This window comes from Bombus pyrosoma, linkage group LG11 (assembly GCF_014825855.1).
Source record: "Bombus pyrosoma isolate SC7728 linkage group LG11, ASM1482585v1, whole genome shotgun sequence".
Lineage (NCBI taxonomy): Eukaryota > Metazoa > Arthropoda > Insecta > Hymenoptera > Apidae > Bombus > Bombus pyrosoma.
The window spans coordinates 6,609,941-6,629,630 of record NC_057780.1 but is presented as its reverse complement, the minus strand read 5'-3'; the positions used below and the strand labels follow the sequence as shown (position 1 = coordinate 6,629,630).

Genomic DNA, 19,690 nt, shown 5'->3' with positions numbered 1-19,690 from the left:
TCACGCCAGTCCCATCCCGTTACAACGCCAATGCAACTTCAAAATGTTTTGTATAGCTTGTATAATAAATAAATAATTGACCTTTCAAATATTGCGACGATCTCTGACAAGATTATGCTTCCAACAAATTCTTTTCCGACTTCTACATGCATTTTCAAATCGGTTTCAAAGTTTGCCATTACAATCACGCCAGTCCCATACCGTTACAACGCCAATGAAACTTCAAAATATTTTGTATAGCTTGTATAATAAATAAATAATTGACCTTTCAAATATTGCGACGATCTCTGGCAAGAGTATGCTTCCAATAAATTCTTTTGCAACTTCTACATGCATTTTCAAATCGGTTCAAAGTTTGCCATTACAATCACGCCAGTCCCATACCGTTACAACGCCAATGAAACTTCAAAATATTTTGTATAGCTTGTATAATAAATGAATAATTGAACATCCAAATATTGCGACGATCTCTGACAAGATTATGCTTCCAATAAATTCTTTTGCAACTTTTACATGCATTTTCGAATCGGTTTCAAATTTTAGCGTTACAACCATAGCCAGACCTATCTCGTTAAAATGTTTTATATAACGTGTACAATATATGCATGAAAGTATTCTATAGTAAATGTTTGGAATACTTTGGCGAGCTATTGTATACTCGGAAAAATACAAAAATCTCGCGCAAATATTCCCGACTTGCTTCTCTCGAATGCCTCTGACCTACCCCCAAGCAAACGGGCTAGAAATAGGGCATTAACTATAGGCGGATTTTGCTAAGAGAAAAGAATTCCCTAGGAACGCGTTTCACTAGAAATTGCTCGTTTGAAATATAGAACGGTACGCGGTTTTATTAAGCAGAACGCTTACTAGTCCGCGCGGAACGTGCGGCTCGGTCTTTCACGCGGTTACGTGAAATTCCTGGAATCGTTCCGTTTCCTCCGCTGCAGTGTGGAACGCGGCGTTCCTCTTCCTCACGGCGTGAAAGTAAATTCGATTAACGGCGGCCACTTTCCACTCTGTTACGGGGCTAAATTCGATTCACACCGCTATAAGATCGAACCATTAGCACCGGAAAGCGCGTAGCCTAAATTGCACCGCGCTAATATGTACGGAGCACTTAGGAGAACGGCCGTAATTCACCGGAGAACCTCGTACAACATCGACTCGACCTTCGACCCTGTTAGTTATCTTGTCGCGCGAAGTTCGTAAATCTTTCGACCGCTAGAAACTTTCCAAGTTTTTACTATGACTGCAATTAACGCTATGACGATCGATGACACGATATTGGCGTCATGCGAATGTTAATTATCGTACTAACGCGTAATATAGGTACGTGATTTATCTATTTATACGTTAATTATTTATTACCTAATATAATATTCTAATTATTTATTACCTTTAGCTCTCTACAGCTTTCCAGGTATACGAAGTTATTGAACTTTGCAAATACAGCAAAATTCGGTAATTCGATAACGTGAAAATCGAGTACGTTGCAGTAATTAGTCGGTCAATCGGTAAAGTATTCTTTTTTTTTTTTATTTCTTAAACTTTCTCAACGCCCGAGTCACTTTTACGATAGCTAAATAATAATATTTCCTCTCCATTTGAAAAGACACTTGCAATAAAATAAAAGGAGAATATAAATTGAATATATATGCCTCAAACTATAACTCCAACATTTGTATAATCTTAATTTATACATTCTTAACATTTATATAATTAAGCATCCACAGTGCGTAGTTCTACACCTGCGTTTCCTAGTCTTTCTTCAGTCGCAAGCCCCTTTCGCGATAGCCAAATGTCTTACAATCCTGCCACCCTATATAAAAGGACATTTCTAATGAAGCAAAGAAGAGAGATTAATATATACGTATTTCAAAATATATGCTAACTTAATATTTATATAGTCAGAGCTAAAAACTTTCCAGAAAAAACTTCGCGGTTCGTAGATTCAGCCAGAACGAACATTAAAAGAGGAAATTTTGTAGCGTAAACGTGAAATCGGAAGAATCGACCGAAGGCATCCACAAGCGTGCGTCCGGCGTTAAAAGAAGAAATGCCATCTTTAACCGCGTCCCATAAGCCGGCGAAAGAAAGCTGCGGTGCCTAGTTTTCTAAAAATACAGGGGAAAATTCGTATCACTTACGGGGATGACCTGATAATCAAACGAGCTAGGCCGATGCGCACGACTGGCATAAATATTTTCCGCCGATCTATTTTTTTCTCTCTCACCCTTCTCCGTCACGGCCGTACGTAACACACCTACACACGCGTGTATCGCACATGTACAGCCCCTTTCATAAGTATTAGACAACTTGTGGAAAGTGTTCGATACAATTGAAAAAGATTGATACAGTTTCACATCTAACACGAAGATAACCTATTATTATTACTACAATTATTTGAAACTGTTTCACGGTTAGAGCCGAATCTGATCTAGTACCGAAAAAGTGAACTGCAACGTTCACGAAACTTTGGAGAGAAACGCGCTACAATCATTGTTATTTGAAACCGTCTCAGATTACAATCGAACCTGATCTTCTACTCAAAGCTGAACCGGGATGTTTACAAAACTTGCCACCGAAACGTATTATCGCTATTATAGTTCTTTGAAACCGTTTCAGGTTAGACCTAAACCTAACCTCACATTCGAAAGAATGTGAACTGGAATAGGTTCGCAAAACTTTCGACCAAAACCTGCCGTTATTATGATTATTATTGTTTGAAACTGTTTCAGGTTAGACCCGAACCCGATCCGCTTCGCAACTGGTGAACTACAATGTTCACGAAACGCCGGAACAAAACGTGCTGTTGTTATTATCATTTGAAACCATTTGTGGTTATATCTGAACCCGATCCGCCCCTGAACTGGTGAACTGAAACGTTCACGAAACGCCGGAACAAAGTCGGTAGTATCAAAAACACGATCGAAACCCGAAGAACAAGGAATATGTCAGCCGATAACCATCGTGAAGATTTAAAATCTAAACTCGCCACATTTCATATGAAACGAGGAGGTGTCGTAACGGTTATGAGCGCCAGTGTATACACAACACAGCTGTGTTCCTCCACCGGTACTATCGGCTCTTTTTCTACTTCCTCTCTGCCGACCGTTCGCAACGCTATGCGGTAATTGTCCCGTGCTCGCGATGCGTGCAACTCTTCCCTGTTTTCTACGCAACTACTCGCTCGAGGCCAAACACACTACCAACGAATGACGTACCCTCGAATTCGCTATACCCTCTCTCTTACCTACGCTATATTAATCGTTTCTCGATGATTTCCTACTGCCACGTATGCCCTGCTTCCGTCGTATCGATCACACGCTAGCAAAAAAGAGGAAGAAACTCGGGGAAAGTCGACGCGTACCGGACGCGCATTCCCATTGACAATCGTCAATTCTCGACTGTAGGGGCTTTAAAGCGGAAGAAGACTCCGGTTGCACGGAAATTTGATTTCAAGTTACGACTGAACGTAACGTAACTATTACGGACAAGTACTGCAGTTTATATGACGACGATACTCTGTTGTTTAGCGGTATTATTGGTAGTACCGTGTCTTTTTAGCGCGCGTGTTAATCGTACAGACTGAAAATTGCCGGGATAATTGCACAGAAATTTTATTTCCATTTACGACCGCTCTAAATGAGTTACGAACTCATACTCACGGGCCAAATTGTAACGATAAGTATTCTTTTACCGTGCGTCACGTTGAATATGTATTACCTATACCTGCGGCAGGCCGAAATCGCTAACTCTATTCCGAGTTGTTCTAATATTTTTATATTTACAGAAATGTAAAGCACGAGGAACATCCCACTGTGCATATATGCATAGACGTACTTATACGTAAGTACCGAAGGGATGGGACACTTTTTATCTCACTATGCCCCGAGGAGCTACGTTTGAATATGGCACGATCTTTCGCTAAAACGCCGCTTCTTATGTTGACTCTCTCTCTCTCTCTATCTATCTATCTATCTATCTATCTCTATCTTTATCTATCTATATATATACATAACAAGAAAGGGTATGTATATATATACTTTCCTGTCATGGAATTTCGCTACATTTCACTCGGGAATACATGGAAAAGCGGGTCATAATTTATGTTCTATTAAATGTACATCGTTTCAGCGAAACTACAATGTATTAAGATGGATCCGTATTGCGATCGACGACCAAACCAGTAAACCGGTTTAGCCGCTCGTGATTTACGCCGTCTGTCAGGAGTATAGAAATTAATTCGGTGCTTTCTTCCTAGATAAGTTTGTCATTTATCCGCTGACTATGGGTAAATAAATCGTAAAGTTATCCGAGACGCCGAGTATTGCGCGATCTTTTCCATCACGTGTAAAAAGCCACTGAAATGGGCATCGTGTCGCGTCGTTCGAAAAATGCACTTTTAGTTTGTTGCATTCTGCTTTTAACGGAAAGACATTGAAATTTTACGTTAATTTCCAGATGATCAACATCATCGTCGATATTTAACATTCTCGATATTACAATGTACGTAAAGGGTGATCGATATACAGGGTGTGCAAAGAATCGGGCAAAAGCTTTACGAACATACAGTACTCGTCAAACACAGGCAAACAAAGTCTCTAATAAACGCGAGTTGAAATACCACTGTGCAACGTAGTCGCCGAGTTACGAGGTATTTTTGTCAATAAGACATTACGTTTCCAGCGTATGTATATTACCGACCAAATGTTGAGACACTAAATATTGACCGTAATATCGATCGTCCGAACGCTGTACAGAATTGTTTAAATGTACAGAAACCAAACTACGGAAGAAACAAGATATTATGCAGATCGTGATGCAGGCTTGAGTATTCTTCGTTTGAAATTGCATCGCGTAACAGTCAATTGCGTAGCCTTTACAAAGGAGGCTGAGAAATTGCTAAAAGAGTAAAAGAAGAGGGAACTTAAAATACGCGTAAAACAGGCATATTTAAGGTCGTAGATAATAAAAAAGTTAAACATCTCTTCTTCCCATCAAGTTTCTACTGTTTGCGTGTTACATTCGATTGCACGTTACACGCAATTAGCGCCAAGCTTAGCAGACCTGGTCAAACGAGCGGTTTCAAAATTTCATTTAAACTTATGCACTCCTTTCGCTCGTCTAACTTTATGCAAATTCTTATATTAAGAGAAGTCGAGAAACCGATTGATCGGTTAACGTAAGAACTTACGTTGGACGTATTGGAATGAAGTTGGACGAACAAAAGAAGTAACGATAAATGCACAAGTTTAAATGAAATTTTGAAACCGGACGTTTGACCGGACCTGGTAAGATTAGCGGTTAGCATCGTAACGTTCAGACGAGTTTGAAAATTGGAATTTTCCCAGTCAAATGGACCCTCGCACCCGTGACAAGTAAGTTGCACAGAGTCCGAAGAGAAATTTGACGAACGTAAGAAACTGAAGAAGCAAGAGAAACGGGAAAGCCGCTCGCGTGAAAGTCTCGTGGAAAAAATAAAGAAGGAGGAAACGTCGGAGGAATTCGCGGAAACGCTGGAACAAAGTAGCCGAGGTAGCCATTCAGCAAAAGAGAAAAAAGATTGAAACGCACGGCAATGCTGACACGCGTGCTGCACCCTGACCGATTGTTGCTTCTCGTCGGCAAAACATTCGCGTTATTCGCGATAGGCAAATACGAGGAAGCGCGGGAGCGCGTGCGCGCGCACTTTTATCGGGCTGGCAACGAGCGCGCGTTACCGCTACGGCAGCGCTTAGCGATTTTTCCTGTGAAAACGCGCGTTAACATCGGCGACACGGATCGCTTGTCCGTTTATGTTATCGATTCCCAGCCTGGAGAAATTCAGGCCTGACGATTAAAAGCTTCATCGAAATCCACTCTCCGATGCCATCCGCGCTTGCTAATGGACGCACTTTTCGATCCTTTGCGAAACTCGCTCCACTATTAAATATTATTCGCTTTAAAGATACTCGGTTTAATTATCGTGTCAAAGGAAATACCGCCTCTCCATTTAACGACTGTAAATTTATCGATCAAGCGATGCAACCGAACTTCGTATATATATATATATATGTATGTGTGTGGGTAAAGAGTTTCTCTGTAAAGAAAAAAGAATAGCAAATATATTTGGACAATGCGTTATAATCAGATTTTTTTAGAATTAAATATTTAATAAATTTAACACCATTTATACTCTCTTCTGGCAAACGTAATACTCTTGTATATTGGTGGATAAATTTAATCCAACTCGAGGTATCTCTCCATGCGCCACATTTATATACGTTTGTATACATAGATCTAATAGATAAATTTAAAGTGTTCTTTCTGCAAATACAATTACGTACATAAGTAATATATTCATAAGAGTAGTTGTCGAATGCATAGGTAGATTTTTAGATCTTAGATTGCTTCGGGATTTGACCGATATAATCATGACAGTCGTGTCTGATCACAGATAATGAAATTCCAAAATGTTTTGTATACTGCGTACAATGTATACATGATAGGCAATTCATTTTAATACGTCGATGTGCGATACGTTCTATATACTACATACAGCGTAACCATTCACGTACGTATGCACGAGACGAGTTAAAAATTGTAGCATGGCGATCATGACAGTCGTGTCTCGTGGCAACTAAAACTGCAAACTTCAAAATGTATGAATCGATATTCGGTAAGGTAAGCGATCGAATGGTTTAGCGAGCCGCTGTAAGTTAGCTGTCTAACCCAGAAATTGCAACCGCGACGGATTCTTAGTCTCGGTTTTCGCGACAGAAAACGGTATTAGCGTGTCACGTAACTGATGACACATAACTCGTGCGAACGAATCGAAACGAGCAATCAAATGAAAACTCATTTCTGCTCGGGTCCCGGGAGATAGAGCCCATATAACGGCCGAAGAATAAAAGCGTGATTGCGCAACAATCGAACGGAGAGGACGAGCGAAAGATGGCTTTAAAAAGCAACGTCACCGTGGTTCGAGGAAGAAAAAAAGGATGGTTAAGAAAAGAAGAAAAGAAAAGAGTATAAGAGAGGAGCAATCACCTTCCGTATCGACAGATCCAGCGACGAGCGATCGACGATTAACGGTAACCAGCTTACTGCGATTTCGGGACTCGATAATCGAATATCCTCGAGATTCTGGACGATTCGAGGACAAACCCAGCTGCCATCTGGCTCCTCTTTGTCTCGATTTCCCTCCACCGGTAAGAGAACCGGGAACGAGAATCACAACAGGCACATACACAAAAACAAAGAGGGAGAACACGAGTGCACAGAGACACCAATGATAATCATCGAATGAATAAACACAGAGTCGAACGTATTCGCGCGAAGATGAGGTAAAAGTAGATAGATAGTAGGTGTTCGGGACAAGCCACGACGTCTAAGCACGCAAACGTGAGAAATTAAACGAAATCACGGGACGAAGTGTTCGCGAAACTAGAAATGGAAGGTTAGGAGGACGATAAGAGCGCGCGGAATACCGCGGAACCGCTGGCACGTATGTACGGTTCCGTACTAGCGAGGACCTGAACGTGACAGCGGATACATTCGAAGGTTAGATTCCCTCCGTTCGTGTGCACTGTTTGTGCCTCTCGCCGAGTTCTCCTCGCTGTCTCTCTTCTCCCCTCTATTCGTCTCCGTTACACGCTGGCGGCGACCTGAACATTTACCTGGCGAACGCCGGAATCGCACGAGGGAACACGAAATCGGCCGACGATTTTACGTAAGGCCCGAAGTTTGAATCTTTCATATTCACGGGAGATTAGTCTTGGAAAATTGTTTCTGGCAAACGATTTGAAGGGATTGAAGGGAGGAGATGATAACGCGAAGAAATTTGTCGAAGTTGTCGATAATATTACCGATATCTGTCGTATGAGATTTTCTATCAGTATCCACTTTCTCGTAATTAAAGAACTTATCTAAAAAATTAAGATTCTTGCTACTTTTTGCCTATTCTTCATATTGTTATCTTGTTGAAAAGTGAAAACTTCGTAACTAAGGAATTCTGGGTAGAATCTAGTGCTTTGTTTGATTATACTTTTCCCATATCCATTAAATATAAGATATAATAGTTGCATCGACTACCAAACGTGCTACAAACTTCTTTAATTATCTGATGTTTACATAAAAATGTTGGAGTATTCAACGATACTAATAAAATAAATAGACAAAATGCTCCTTACCGAGGATGAACGTTCTGAAGAAATATATCTTTTCAAGAAGGAACAGAATTCACTTCGACGAGAAGTGACACATTTCGTCTTTCAGAAACGCGAAAAGACTAACGAACTTTTGAAACAATTCTGATAATTGCAATATGTATCGAAAATCGATATGATGCGTTAAACAATCACTGTTCAAATTCAGTCTCGATATTTCACAATAAAATCATTTAATCTCCTTATTTTTTATCTATAAATTCTTTTATTCATTAATCCATTTATTAAAATGTATAATAAGTCATTTTTCTGTCAAACGATTTGCGAGGAGGGGATTACATTTTTCGTTGATAACGATGGATATTTCTACTTTGTGAAAGTACTGAAGTTTACGTTGATCTAATAACAGCAGTAAGATAAACAGATATAATAATCCTTACCGTAGATAAATGTTCACAAGATATATATTTTTTCCAAAAAGAACAGAACTCACTTTGATGCGAACCATTTCATCTTTCAGACGCGAGAAGACTAACGAACTTTTGAAATAATTGCGATAATCACAATATCGAAAATCGACATGATGTACTAAATAGTCGATCGATAATCTGCGATATTTACCCCATAGATTCTATGGTACCGCACTGTTGTTCAAAATATTCAAATTCAAATATTTTTCTGAACATGACTGGAGAAATCAAATCAAAACAGATATTTGTTTTACTAAATACCGTAATGAGTAATTTACTTTGGATATTTTATGTATCTTTAGATATTATACGGGTTCAGTATATTTTTACATCTTTAACCTATAAATGTATGAAAATCTGCCATCTAATCATTGCACGATAAAATCATTTAACCTCCTCATATTTTATTTATAAATTTTGTTACCTATTAAAATCTCCACAAATTAAAATTACAATAAATATTCTTAAAACGTACTCACCCTTGTCCTTTCCTCTTTTCTTCCGCACTCGCAGACATATCGTTCGTGAGCTGACGCACTAGGGAAATAAATAGATCGATTAATCGATAAGCAAATTGATATTTACTTTAGGTATCCTTAACTATCGAAACATACTTGAAATTTAATATTTGTAGTAAAAGGTATACAGTATTAGATATAATTTACATATAGTGTATAATAAGGTAAATAGTAAACAGTATATATATTAATACATAAGATATAGTATTCATAGGGATATTCGAAAAATTTCAAGAAAATATTTTATTTTGTACTTTTGCAAAGTACTGCTTGACAAATACTACTTCCAATAAAACGTCGAATCGATCTAATGCCTCGATTAAAGAGAAAAATCTAGATCTGATTAATAGAAAAAAGGTGTTTCCCCAGTAAGAAACAGAGATTATACATATTTCGATAAAAAATAGGTTATAAATCTTCAACATTCATGTATCAATAATTTATTTCATTTTACTTATATTCTGATTTTACAAAATATTATTTTCTCATAATAGGAAATTAAGTACTCTCCAGAAGTCTAAAAAATTAATTCAGAAAATAGAAAGAAGGTACGAAAAGTAACGGTGAATATGCATATTGTTTAATGATACGCTAACTCTGGAGAGATACAGTATTCTCGAGTATTTCCTACATTTTACTACAAATTATCCGAGCAATCCTATAAATAAATGTTAAGTACCTGGCATATGTATTGAATGATTTCTGATTGACTGGAATTTTCCAGCCTGCTACCGTTAACTTCTAAAATTTCGTCGACCGCTTCCAACGTGTCCCTGTTGTTGGCCGGAGAACCTGCAATACATTTGGAACAATTCCCATTATTAAAAAAATATAAGTAAGTACTCAAAGAAATAATAATCAGAGTAATCTAATCATCAAACATTTACGAATTGGATATGTGTATAAAGTGTTACAGTGCATATGTGTATACTACAACTACAATGTATCAGAATTTGAATCACAGTAGAGAGAGAGAGAGAGAGAGAGAGAGAGAAGTATGATATAAAAGAACGAGTCTAAGTAGAAAAAGATGATACACGAACAGACAATAGATACAGACTATACAGGACGAACGGACTAGCCAATTCGTTTGTATGTCAATGATTACACATGATAGCATCCTCGAGGAAAAGACACGAGAAACAAAAGAGAGAAAGGGTTTCACAGTTCACGCCTACGTGCTTGACAAGCAGCTTTGCTGACGCTCATTAAACTGCATGTAGCTGATGCTAATTAAAAAAGGAAGAGAGAGAGAAAAAAAAGGGAAAGAAAATAAAAGAAAAAGAAAATGTTTTTTAACTTTACAACGATAAATAAACAGCAGAAGTTTGTTAATGACGCTGCTCATCGATGCTCACCGTACAGTTTGATCTTGTCATTCTCGTTGATCAATATGATAATATATCCCCCTAGATCGATCATTTCTCCTGGCTTCAACGATAGACACTGGTCTACTCCATTACCAGGAGAGAACGATGCTTCAGGCGAATCTTGACGCGACATGCTTGATTAAAGTCGATGATAGGCGCAGCCGCCCTATCATCACCGAAAAAACGATTCGCCGATATTAACGTCGTTACCGCGACCCATTCTTTTCGTTTCCTCTTGCATCTTCGCATCTCATTTTATATATCCATCGATATATCACGATCTACATATACTACTAACAACATCCACGTTTTCCTAGACGTAAACGCATTCTATCTTTCTTCTTCCTCTCTTTCGATTCTATTTCCTTTTCTTTTTTTGCTTCTCTATTTTTCTCTGTTTTTCAGGTTTTAAGACTGGAGCCAAAATTTTTCGACGACGGGTTTGACACAGTTTTCGCTCGGCTGATTCGAACCGATGGAATTGTCGAGCCGCCCCGGGAACTTTCAACTTCGCTAACAATTACCTAAGGCTGTTATATTTACGTACACCGATTAAATGACTAAAACGACAAGAGAACTAGCGGCGGATATTCCTTAAAAAAACGTTGCTAACGAACACGTAGCGTTATCCGATCGTTCCTCTTGATTAAGTACGTTGGTAATATACTTTCGGTAGGGTCTGCTGCAAACTCGAAAAATCACAGGAGGAATAATATCGTTCTTTTTTATATATTTCTCTTTATATATTTGTCTTTATATATTTTAATACGAGTACGAGGGATTCGTAATGAAGCTTCTTTTAACATTCGTTTTAGTTTTGGTTAATACGAGCGATTTGGAAGAGTCCTTGGAGGAAACCCTCACTGGGGCCCCGAGTATGGGCCCCCCCTACATCCTTGCAACGAAGACTTGCTTCTCGAACGATCAACAAATTCAGAATCCCTCGAGTCCTAGCTTATTGATTAAAGCTTTCACTGAACACAACTCCTCGCTTGCTTCGGTCATCCTGACTGCTCGCATCCTTAACTGCATGGGACTGTTCGGGTAGCATTCGGGAACCGCGAAGGAGCCTCGATTCGTCGAGACCGGACTAACACGGGCTATCCTCATGCTAACTTCCCCTCACTTTCGTCGACGGTAGGTCTCAATCAAACGCACGTCCTACGATGGAATTTCATTACACAAGAGAGCACTGTTGCTTTACAGGCCGTCGTTTCTACGTGATTCTGCCTCTCGCCTCTCGTTTGTTGTCTACATTATCTTCATTCTATGTCTCCCTCGGCGGAGGATACTTGCGACATCTCGATCACGCAGGATCAAAAGAGGATTTCACCGTGAAACGATTAACCTGTATTCCCGATGAACGTTCGCAAATCTTTATCGTGCTTAATGATTAACGTATCTTCTGTCTTTTAGGTTTGACTGTACGATTTCGCGAATTAGAAACAAATTCGGCCACCCTATTCAGTTCCAGAAGCACATCACTTTTCGTTCTATTCGATTATTTCCGAAGATTTTGAGGCACGAGCCGTTCGCATTGATTCACTACACTGTGGAACTGACTCCTGAAGAAGATCGTCCTATCAGTTTCCCGCGACACCGGAGCTCTAAAGTGTATTGTCGAGGATGGGTGTGAACCTGTGCTTGTTAACCGACGGCGGCAGCAGCCCTGACATCGCTTGTCGTCCGCTGATCTCCATCCCTCGCCGCGAAGCGGCGGCAGTAGCGGCCGCCACGGCGCCGTCGTCATTCTCGTGGCGGCAACCCCTCCATCTTCGACTTGCCCTACCGATTCGTCGATTTTACCTTTTACTCTATCAATTTTCATAAAAGATTCTTCCCGTTTTTATTCAAATTGCACCTCCGTATCAGCAACGTAAGTACATTTTACTGTATCAAATTCACTATTACAGGGTAATGCTCGCAGTATAAGGCATGGATTGGTTGCCCCCACCAATTCGACTCCTGAAAATGTGTGTTCAAATACTAACAAAACACGTATATTTTTTTACACATTTTTTATATTATTTATAGGACTATATAAATGGGAGATTATTTAATTATGTATATGTATCGAGTCTTGCAATTCAATTGTACATTCTAAAAAATTGATGAAAGATAAAGAGCTATTAATGTTGAAGATGGGAGAAATTCTGTTAAAAAAGGCAGTTATTGATACGAGTTTGTATCTAGGTAGTAAAAGGTGATAAGTAATATGTAAGAGAGACATCACAAATGTAATTTAGGTTAAAACTTGCGTTTCAGATAATGTTCGATGAGTTCATTTATACACGGCCGTTCTTGTATACTGGACGTGTAAAAACGTACCCGCGCAAGAGCAATAGAATAGGAGAGCTCTTTGGGAAGAAAAGAGAAGACGAACTGACAGAGCGCGTGATCAATATAAGGGATGCTAACTTCATAATTACACTCTCTACTTCTGGCATTACTTTCTGCCAGTTTCTATCGTGTACGACTAACATTAACTCAATTAATTTAGGAATACATATCTCTTATCAATATTTAGGAAGAAATGAAAAATATTGATTGTGATCCCCAAATTTTTCCTTTCAATTGCATTTGAATGATTATAGTAATTCTTCAGATGTGATATTTGAATTTAATGAATGGTAATTTGTAGTTGAATATAAGCTACTATTAATTATCATATCTTTTGAATACTTCGCCGTAAGTGCATTGTGCAATATGGATAATAATACATTAGAGTCATGCTTATAGTCGAGATGGCGCTATCACGTGAGTTCTGATCTTGAACATTTCAGGAAATTTAGTCAGAGTGTTAATTTGAATCTTATTTTCGACTGAAATAATGCTGGAATTCAATAAAACCTTGCAATTAGGAGTATGTTTAATATTCCACAATTTAGAGTGCTGATAGAAGCTAAACAGTTGATAGGAGTTTCGTTGATAATGCCTGACTCATTGCTGATACGCGATCTTAGGCGATCGGAGTCTAATTGAATGTTTGTACACGGCCTACAAATGCAGTATTTCTTTGTATTCGATCGAGCACAGTTGAAGACCTTATTGTCTGAATTTTAAAGTTTCCACAAACGTCAGCATTTTCATATATTCATAAGTGAAGAAATAAATTGATCGAATATCATCGTGACTGATATACATCAACGTGACTTCAGTCCTTGGTGAATTAATGAGAAATGGATTTGACAATTGGATTGGTTGTTTTATCTTTGTTTTCTGTCACAGTAGGCAATGTTATTTACTACCAACCTGAAGCTGTACATTTATCCTATGGAGGTAAAACATATTCCAAATTACTTATATTCTTACTATATTACTTCCTTAAAGGACTTCTGTAATTAATTATTAACAAATATCTTATAATTTCTAGATACTATTCATGACATTGTTGTAACATGGACCACAAGAAACAATACTGATGAATCAATCGTTGAATATGGAATAGGAGGACTAATTCTTACAGCTCAAGGAAATTCTACTTTATTTATTGATGGTGGAAATGAAAAACAAAAACAATATATTCATAGAGTATGGTTAAAAAATTTAGAACCTAATTCTAATTACCGTAAGTAAACTAGCTTTCTACTTATTTATTGGATCTTAAATCAGCTATATACATATGTATATAAATTTTTCAAATAGTTTATCACTGTGGTAGCAAATATGGATGGTCCAGTATATTTTATCTAAAAACTGCTCCCGAGGTATCAGCAAAATGGTCACCTCATATTGTTATTTTTGGCGATATGGGTAATGAAAATGCTCAAAGTTTACCTAGATTGCAAGAAGAAGCACAACGTGGACTATATGATGCAGCAATTCATATTGGAGATTTTGCATATGACATGAATACGGATAATGCACGTGTTGGAGATGAATTTATGAAACAAATACAAGAAGTGGCTGCATATTTACCATATATGACAGTACCTGGTAATCATGAAGAGAAGTATAACTTCAGTAATTACAGGTCAGGATATATTTTATGCTTAAGATTATCAATTTATTCATTTATAATTTCTTCATTGTTAAAATAAATAAATATGCTATTAGGTCACGTTTTACAATGCCTGGCGATTCTGAAGGTTTATGGTATAGCTTTAATGTAGGACCAGTTCACTTCATAGCGATAGAAACAGAAGCTTATTACTTTATGAATTATGGTATAAAGCAACTTGTTAAACAGTATAACTGGTTAGAAAAAGATTTAATAGAAGCAAACATGCCAAAGAATAGGTAAGTTTGTATGTTTTTCTATCAGAATACAACAGAAATTAATAACAATATTTTATAGGGCACAAAGACCGTGGATAGTTGTATTTGGTCACAGACCAATGTATTGCAGCAATGCTAATGCAGATGACTGCACCAATCATCAAAGTTTAATAAGAGTTGGATTGCCAATTGTAAATTGGTTTGGTCTCGAGGATCTTTTCTTTAAGTACAAAGTAGATTTATTATTATGGGCTCATGAACATAGTTATGAACGTTTGTGGCCCATATACAATTTTAAGGTAATCTATCATCATGAAAATATCATTATCTTCAATTCGTTCAAAATAAGTAAAGTGAAATAATTTTTAGGTACAAAATGGTAGTTATGAAAATCCGTACAAAAACTACAAGGCACCTGTGCATATAGTAACTGGATCAGCAGGATGTAAAGAAGGTCGCGAAAAGTTTATTCCGCATAAACCAGAATGGTCTGCGTACCGTAGTTCCGATTATGGATATACCAGGATGAAAGCATATAATCAGACTCATCTTTATCTCGAACAGGTATTATATACTATGGGAAAAATAAATGGAAAACGAATGTTTGTTACTATTCATTTAACGATATATCGGTAATAGGTATCCGATGACAAAGAAGGAGCAGTTTTGGATCATGTTTGGCTCATAAAGGATAATGTCTTACCATCGTACAATGTGGATCTTCTTGCAAATAAAATATAAAACATGGAACATAAGATATAATTTAGGACAAAGTAATTAAAACGATATACAGACATAACTTTTATCGTTTATCTTTTTCGACAATGTATCATGCTCTTTTGTGGTAAATAGCAAAACTGCGTATCTACCAACTTCAAACAATTGATTTTTAATTCTATTGTAAAAAATTTCTCCCATTCCTTCTTGCGTAAAAACGGATAAACTACAAAAATTTGCTAATTACAAATGAGATGGAAATTATTAATAATGCATACATACAATATAATCCTTTAATTGTTAAAATATAAATATATGTATATATATAATCATTGTAGCATATAATATTAATAATATAATATTAGGATAGCATTTTATATTTCCATCTGATTCTCACAGTAAATCAATATTTGTCAATGATACATGATGAATAGTGATTCGTACTAAGAAAAAAATAACACTTCCAAATTCAGTAGTAGTAGTAGTATAACAAAGAAACGCTTTCTTTTGATGTTAGAAATTGATTTCAGATTTATATACTAATTCAATTAAAGCTATTAATGTTTCTATGCTGCTACTTTTAAAATGGAAAATCCATTTGCCCATTGACTGGCTCTTTGCCAAGTGTAATTTACTATTTTGGCTTCTGCTATAATATTTGACTAATGAATTTAAAAAAATAACCAGGAACTGCTCTTCTATAAATTATTGCGATAGAATTGACAACGAAGCCAAAAAATATTGAACACCATCTTCATTAAAAAAAGAAACTGTAGCTACGATTATCAAATATCGTTCTTCCATATAGAAGAAGCATGCCACTCTTTATAATGTAACACAGTTTACGGGATAAGCTTCTTATCTTTCTTATTCTGCCTTCGGTTTAACAAAACATTCAATCCCCGTTATATCACCGCGAACCTACTCAGCAGGTATAAATATTAATTTAATTGGATCCTATAGTACATAACTTTTTCATGTACAATTTCAATGAGTATGTGCATGTATGCGTATATACTTACACGCATACACACGAATCTGCCATTGGAGATATGTGTTAAAACCTTATAAAGATGCATAAAAAAGCATCATAAATTAGCGAAAATAACTGATATTTCGATTTATCCGCGTTAAAAAAATTCTTCCAAATTGGTAGACAAACTGCAAATATTCGTCGTAATCGAATGTCTGACTTTCTCATGCATGTAGCCATACATCTCAATATGTAAACAAAGGAAAAGCTTGATACTGTCAGTGATTAATGGAAACAATGGAAGATGTTGCTGCTGAGTGACTTTCCTGATAGGAAAATTGGGGGAAATGCTCTTGTTCTTCGGCTATCGAATTCAAACCACCTCCACTACCTAAAAATCCTTGATCAGGAGGCGTAAGTTCGACGCTTTCACCCGTAAATTCACTATCAAAATATCGGGTATCTGTATCAGACGTTACTTGAGGTTTAAAAGGAGGAGGAATTTTTTTCTGTACAAGATCCGACCAATCTATTGACGAAAAAAATGCATGATCCATAATTTCCTTCGCATCGTTAGGTCCACCACCTAATCTTTTACTCGGATCTTTTATAAGTAATCCTGAAAACAAATTAAAAGCTTAAAAAATCCATCAATTTCACAAGATGAATTTTCGCTCGAGATTTGGAGTTTCTAATTCAATTTACCACCTACTTACCACCAAGCATATCTTTTGCTTCATTACTAATTGTTCTAGGAAATCTTACTTCTTCCATTACAATAAGCGTGAAAAGCTTCTCATGGTCCTTATTATAAAAAGGTAATCGACCACAAATCATTTCATACATAACAACACCGACTCCCCACCAATCTACGGCTCGTCCGTAATCGTTATCTTCTAACACTTCTGGTGCAAGATATTCAGGAGTTCCACAGAATGTTTTCGTCGTTCTCCCTGAGTATTTGAAATGTTACCGGTATTTTTTACCATTTTCAAATCCACAAATTTATATTTGAGTATGCACAAGCTATTTACCATACGTTATATCTTCTTTACATAATCCAAAGTCAGCTATTTTAATATGTCCATCCTTGTCTAAGAGAAGATTCTCCAATTTGAGATCACGATAAATGATACCCTGCGAATGAAGGTAACCTAATGCTGAAATTATTTCAGCACCATAAAACCGAGTACGATCCTCGCCAAACACGCGAGAACGTCTTAAATGAAAGAACAACTCTCCGCCATTTACATATTCCATTACAAAGCACAGCCTGTCCGCTGTTTGAAAGCTATACTTTAGAGACTGCAAATTAAAAAAACATTAATTAGCCTTATACGCACAAGGACGATATAACGATATACAAACTACATACAATTAGGAACGGATGATTCGTAGTTCGCAGTACTCTATTTTCAGTAAGTGTATGCGCGACTTCGTCTTTACGAATAATAACTTCTTTTCGTAATATTTTAATAGCATATAAATGGCCCGTTGCCTTTTCTCTGCAAAGGATTACTTTCCCAAATGTACCCTTTCCCAGAACTTTCAAAAATTCGAAATTTTCAAGAGTCTGAAATAGAAGATCAGAATATGTATTATTAAATGCAAAATATCTAGATTTAGAATGATATGTGTAGAGAACAACACCAATTATATACATACTACTTTTTTTTTCCCTGTACTTTTACTATTCGATGTTCCTTGAACACTAAATTTTGCAGATAGTTCATCAATACTGCCACCGTCTACATCCGAAGACACTACTCCGACAGATCCACACGAGTCTGACCTACCACCTCCTGAAGATTCCATATCAACATCTTCAGACGAGGATGAATGTTGCATCTGCGTAGGCTGTTGTTGACTTTGTTTCTCGCTTGCTAACCTAGCAGCTACATATCTATAAAAGAAAATAAAAGAGGACAGAAATATTTATATATTTTCAGAAATCTATGTTATGCAAAGTATGTTGTTCTGTCTAAATCAAAACCTTATCGCTGCAACCCAATCTTCTCTTTCTTGTTCTGTTTCTACATGAAACGTCCTCTCAATTACAGCAGCCCATTGCAAACCTCTTATGACAAAAGTATAAGGCTTAGGTCTATCTACAGACATGATTTGACAACCACGAACAGTAAAATTGTTCAGTGGCTGTGCCGCAGCTGCCATTTGTTGATCCGGCTTAGCTTTGAACCCAACTAAAGTACCATCGTCTCGCAGAACAAAATACCTCGACCTCCAATTCTTTATATGCTCTCCTACACATAACAAATAAAAAATCATCTTTAATTTATCACCTCTATAAATATCAAGCATTTTATTTATCCTTTACAAAATATGTAAATAATATCTATTCAGTGCAAGATAATGACCAAAGTTCAAACGAACAGTCTAATACTTTAATATTATAGTAATTCTGCTTCCTAAAATTTTCATGAAAAAATTACTTTTAATCTTGACGTTTAATTATTAAAAGGAGGGATACGATAAAAGAGGAGAAGATCTGAGAAAACGAGAAGAGGTTATTTCAGTTTGGACTCGGCCCGATCGAAATGAAGGAAAGAAGTAAACATAAATATTATGAAACTGTTCTGTAGTACCGCGTTTTTGCAGCCAGCCTTCCTTAACGACACGCTGACCGCCGCCACCGGACGCTGCGACGTTCATCGCTGCGTCTCCCATAACTCCTTTAATGCGCACTTGCACACACTATGCGGATACTCGGTGTCCCTGTCTAGCCGGAATATTCCAGGAAAATTGTCGAAATACAACACCGAGAATGGCACGAGTATACAAACTTGAGCAATCATAGATACACGTTTGGCAGGTAAACTCAACTTATACTCTGTGATCGACAGACACACTAATGCGCACTAACTAAAACTAGCATTGCTTCCTCGTATACCGGAGATGGCGCAGCAATCGATTACGAATAAAGAAGAATTTTCATTGAACGATGCCTGTCCACTTTCAGTCAACCTCGGGTTATCGATACGGATATTGATGACGCTTACACCTTTCTATATATATTCTATCCTTTCGGACAAGCATGCGCAAAACCCTTTGTTTATTATGATTTATTATATATATATATGTATATGTATATTATATATATATATATATATGTATGTATGTATGTACATTTTAGCCCTACATTATTATGTACGACTATACGAATGTTAATAAAAATTAAATGTGTTTCCTCAAATATTGTGCATTATTATATTACGTTCCGATTACTACATTTTAATTATGATCTCTAGAAATTATT

At 37.1% G+C, this 19,690-nt stretch overlaps 3 protein-coding genes and 1 long non-coding RNA gene across 11 annotated transcripts in view; 2 read left to right on the top strand and 2 right to left on the bottom strand.

Annotated features, from left to right (window-relative positions):
* LOC122572509 overlaps positions 1–12,449 on the bottom strand; it is a 125,920-nt gene extending 113,471 nt beyond the window's left edge. For 2 of the 8 annotated variants that reach the window (XM_043737515.1, XM_043737516.1), the window contains exons 1-3: positions 10,497–12,448; positions 9,818–9,930; positions 9,100–9,157 (exon numbers count right to left, since the gene is read on the bottom strand). In XM_043737515.1, the coding sequence (XP_043593450.1) occupies positions 9,100–9,157; positions 9,818–9,930; positions 10,497–10,641 (316 nt within the window). In that variant the 5' untranslated portion in view covers positions 10,642–12,448. Of the gene's footprint in view, positions 1–7,032; positions 7,546–9,099; positions 9,158–9,817; positions 9,931–10,496 lie in introns of those variants that run through there. The other 6 variants (XM_043737517.1, XM_043737518.1, XM_043737514.1 and 3 more) reach the window with 5 other exon arrangements.
* LOC122572526 lies at positions 7,552–10,475 on the top strand. Its single transcript, XR_006318482.1, has 3 exons — positions 7,552–7,714; positions 9,863–9,973; positions 10,047–10,475. It is a non-coding gene; the product is annotated as an uncharacterized LOC122572526 (long non-coding RNA).
* A 788-nt stretch (positions 12,450–13,237) lies between the features above and the next one.
* On the top strand, positions 13,238–15,605 carry LOC122572519 (acid phosphatase type 7). The gene is made up of 7 exons (XM_043737563.1): positions 13,238–13,787; positions 13,882–14,076; positions 14,154–14,481; positions 14,565–14,747; positions 14,806–15,025; positions 15,096–15,290; positions 15,366–15,605. Exons 1-7 carry the CDS (start codon positions 13,688–13,690, stop codon positions 15,465–15,467), a joined length of 1,323 nt encoding a protein of 440 aa, XP_043593498.1. The 5' UTR covers positions 13,238–13,687; the 3' UTR covers positions 15,468–15,605.
* Positions 15,606–15,722: 117 nt separating this feature from the next.
* Positions 15,723–19,347, bottom strand: LOC122572514 (RAC serine/threonine-protein kinase). Its single transcript, XM_043737545.1, has 7 exons — positions 19,020–19,347; positions 18,410–18,677; positions 18,082–18,319; positions 17,792–17,989; positions 17,451–17,721; positions 17,133–17,369; positions 15,723–17,035 (listed from the first exon to the last, which is right to left on the bottom strand). Exons 1-7 carry the CDS (start codon positions 19,099–19,101, stop codon positions 16,695–16,697), a joined length of 1,635 nt encoding a protein of 544 aa, XP_043593480.1. The 5' UTR covers positions 19,102–19,347; the 3' UTR covers positions 15,723–16,694.
* Between the last annotated feature and the right edge of the window lie 343 nt (positions 19,348–19,690).

Excerpts from the sequence above, each read along its gene's own strand:
- LOC122572519 (XM_043737563.1), top strand. The coding sequence starts at position 13,688 with ATGGATTTGACAATTGGATTGGTTGTTTTATCTTTGTTTTCTGTCACA. Across the intron at positions 14,482-14,564 it reads TATAACTTCAGTAATTACAG|GTCACGTTTTACAATGCCTG; the intron begins GTCAGGATATAT and ends ATATGCTATTAG. Across the intron at positions 14,748-14,805 it reads GCAAACATGCCAAAGAATAG|GGCACAAAGACCGTGGATAG; the intron begins GTAAGTTTGTAT and ends AATATTTTATAG.
- LOC122572514 (XM_043737545.1), bottom strand. The coding sequence starts at position 19,101 with ATGGGAGACGCAGCGATGAACGTCGCAGCGTCCGGTGGCGGCGGTCAG. Across the intron at positions 17,990-18,081 it reads GTACAGGGAAAAAAAAAGTA|ACTCTTGAAAATTTCGAATT; the intron begins GTATGTATATAA and ends CTTCTATTTCAG. Across the intron at positions 17,722-17,791 it reads CGAATCATCCGTTCCTAATT|TCTCTAAAGTATAGCTTTCA; the intron begins GTATGTAGTTTG and ends TTTAATTTGCAG.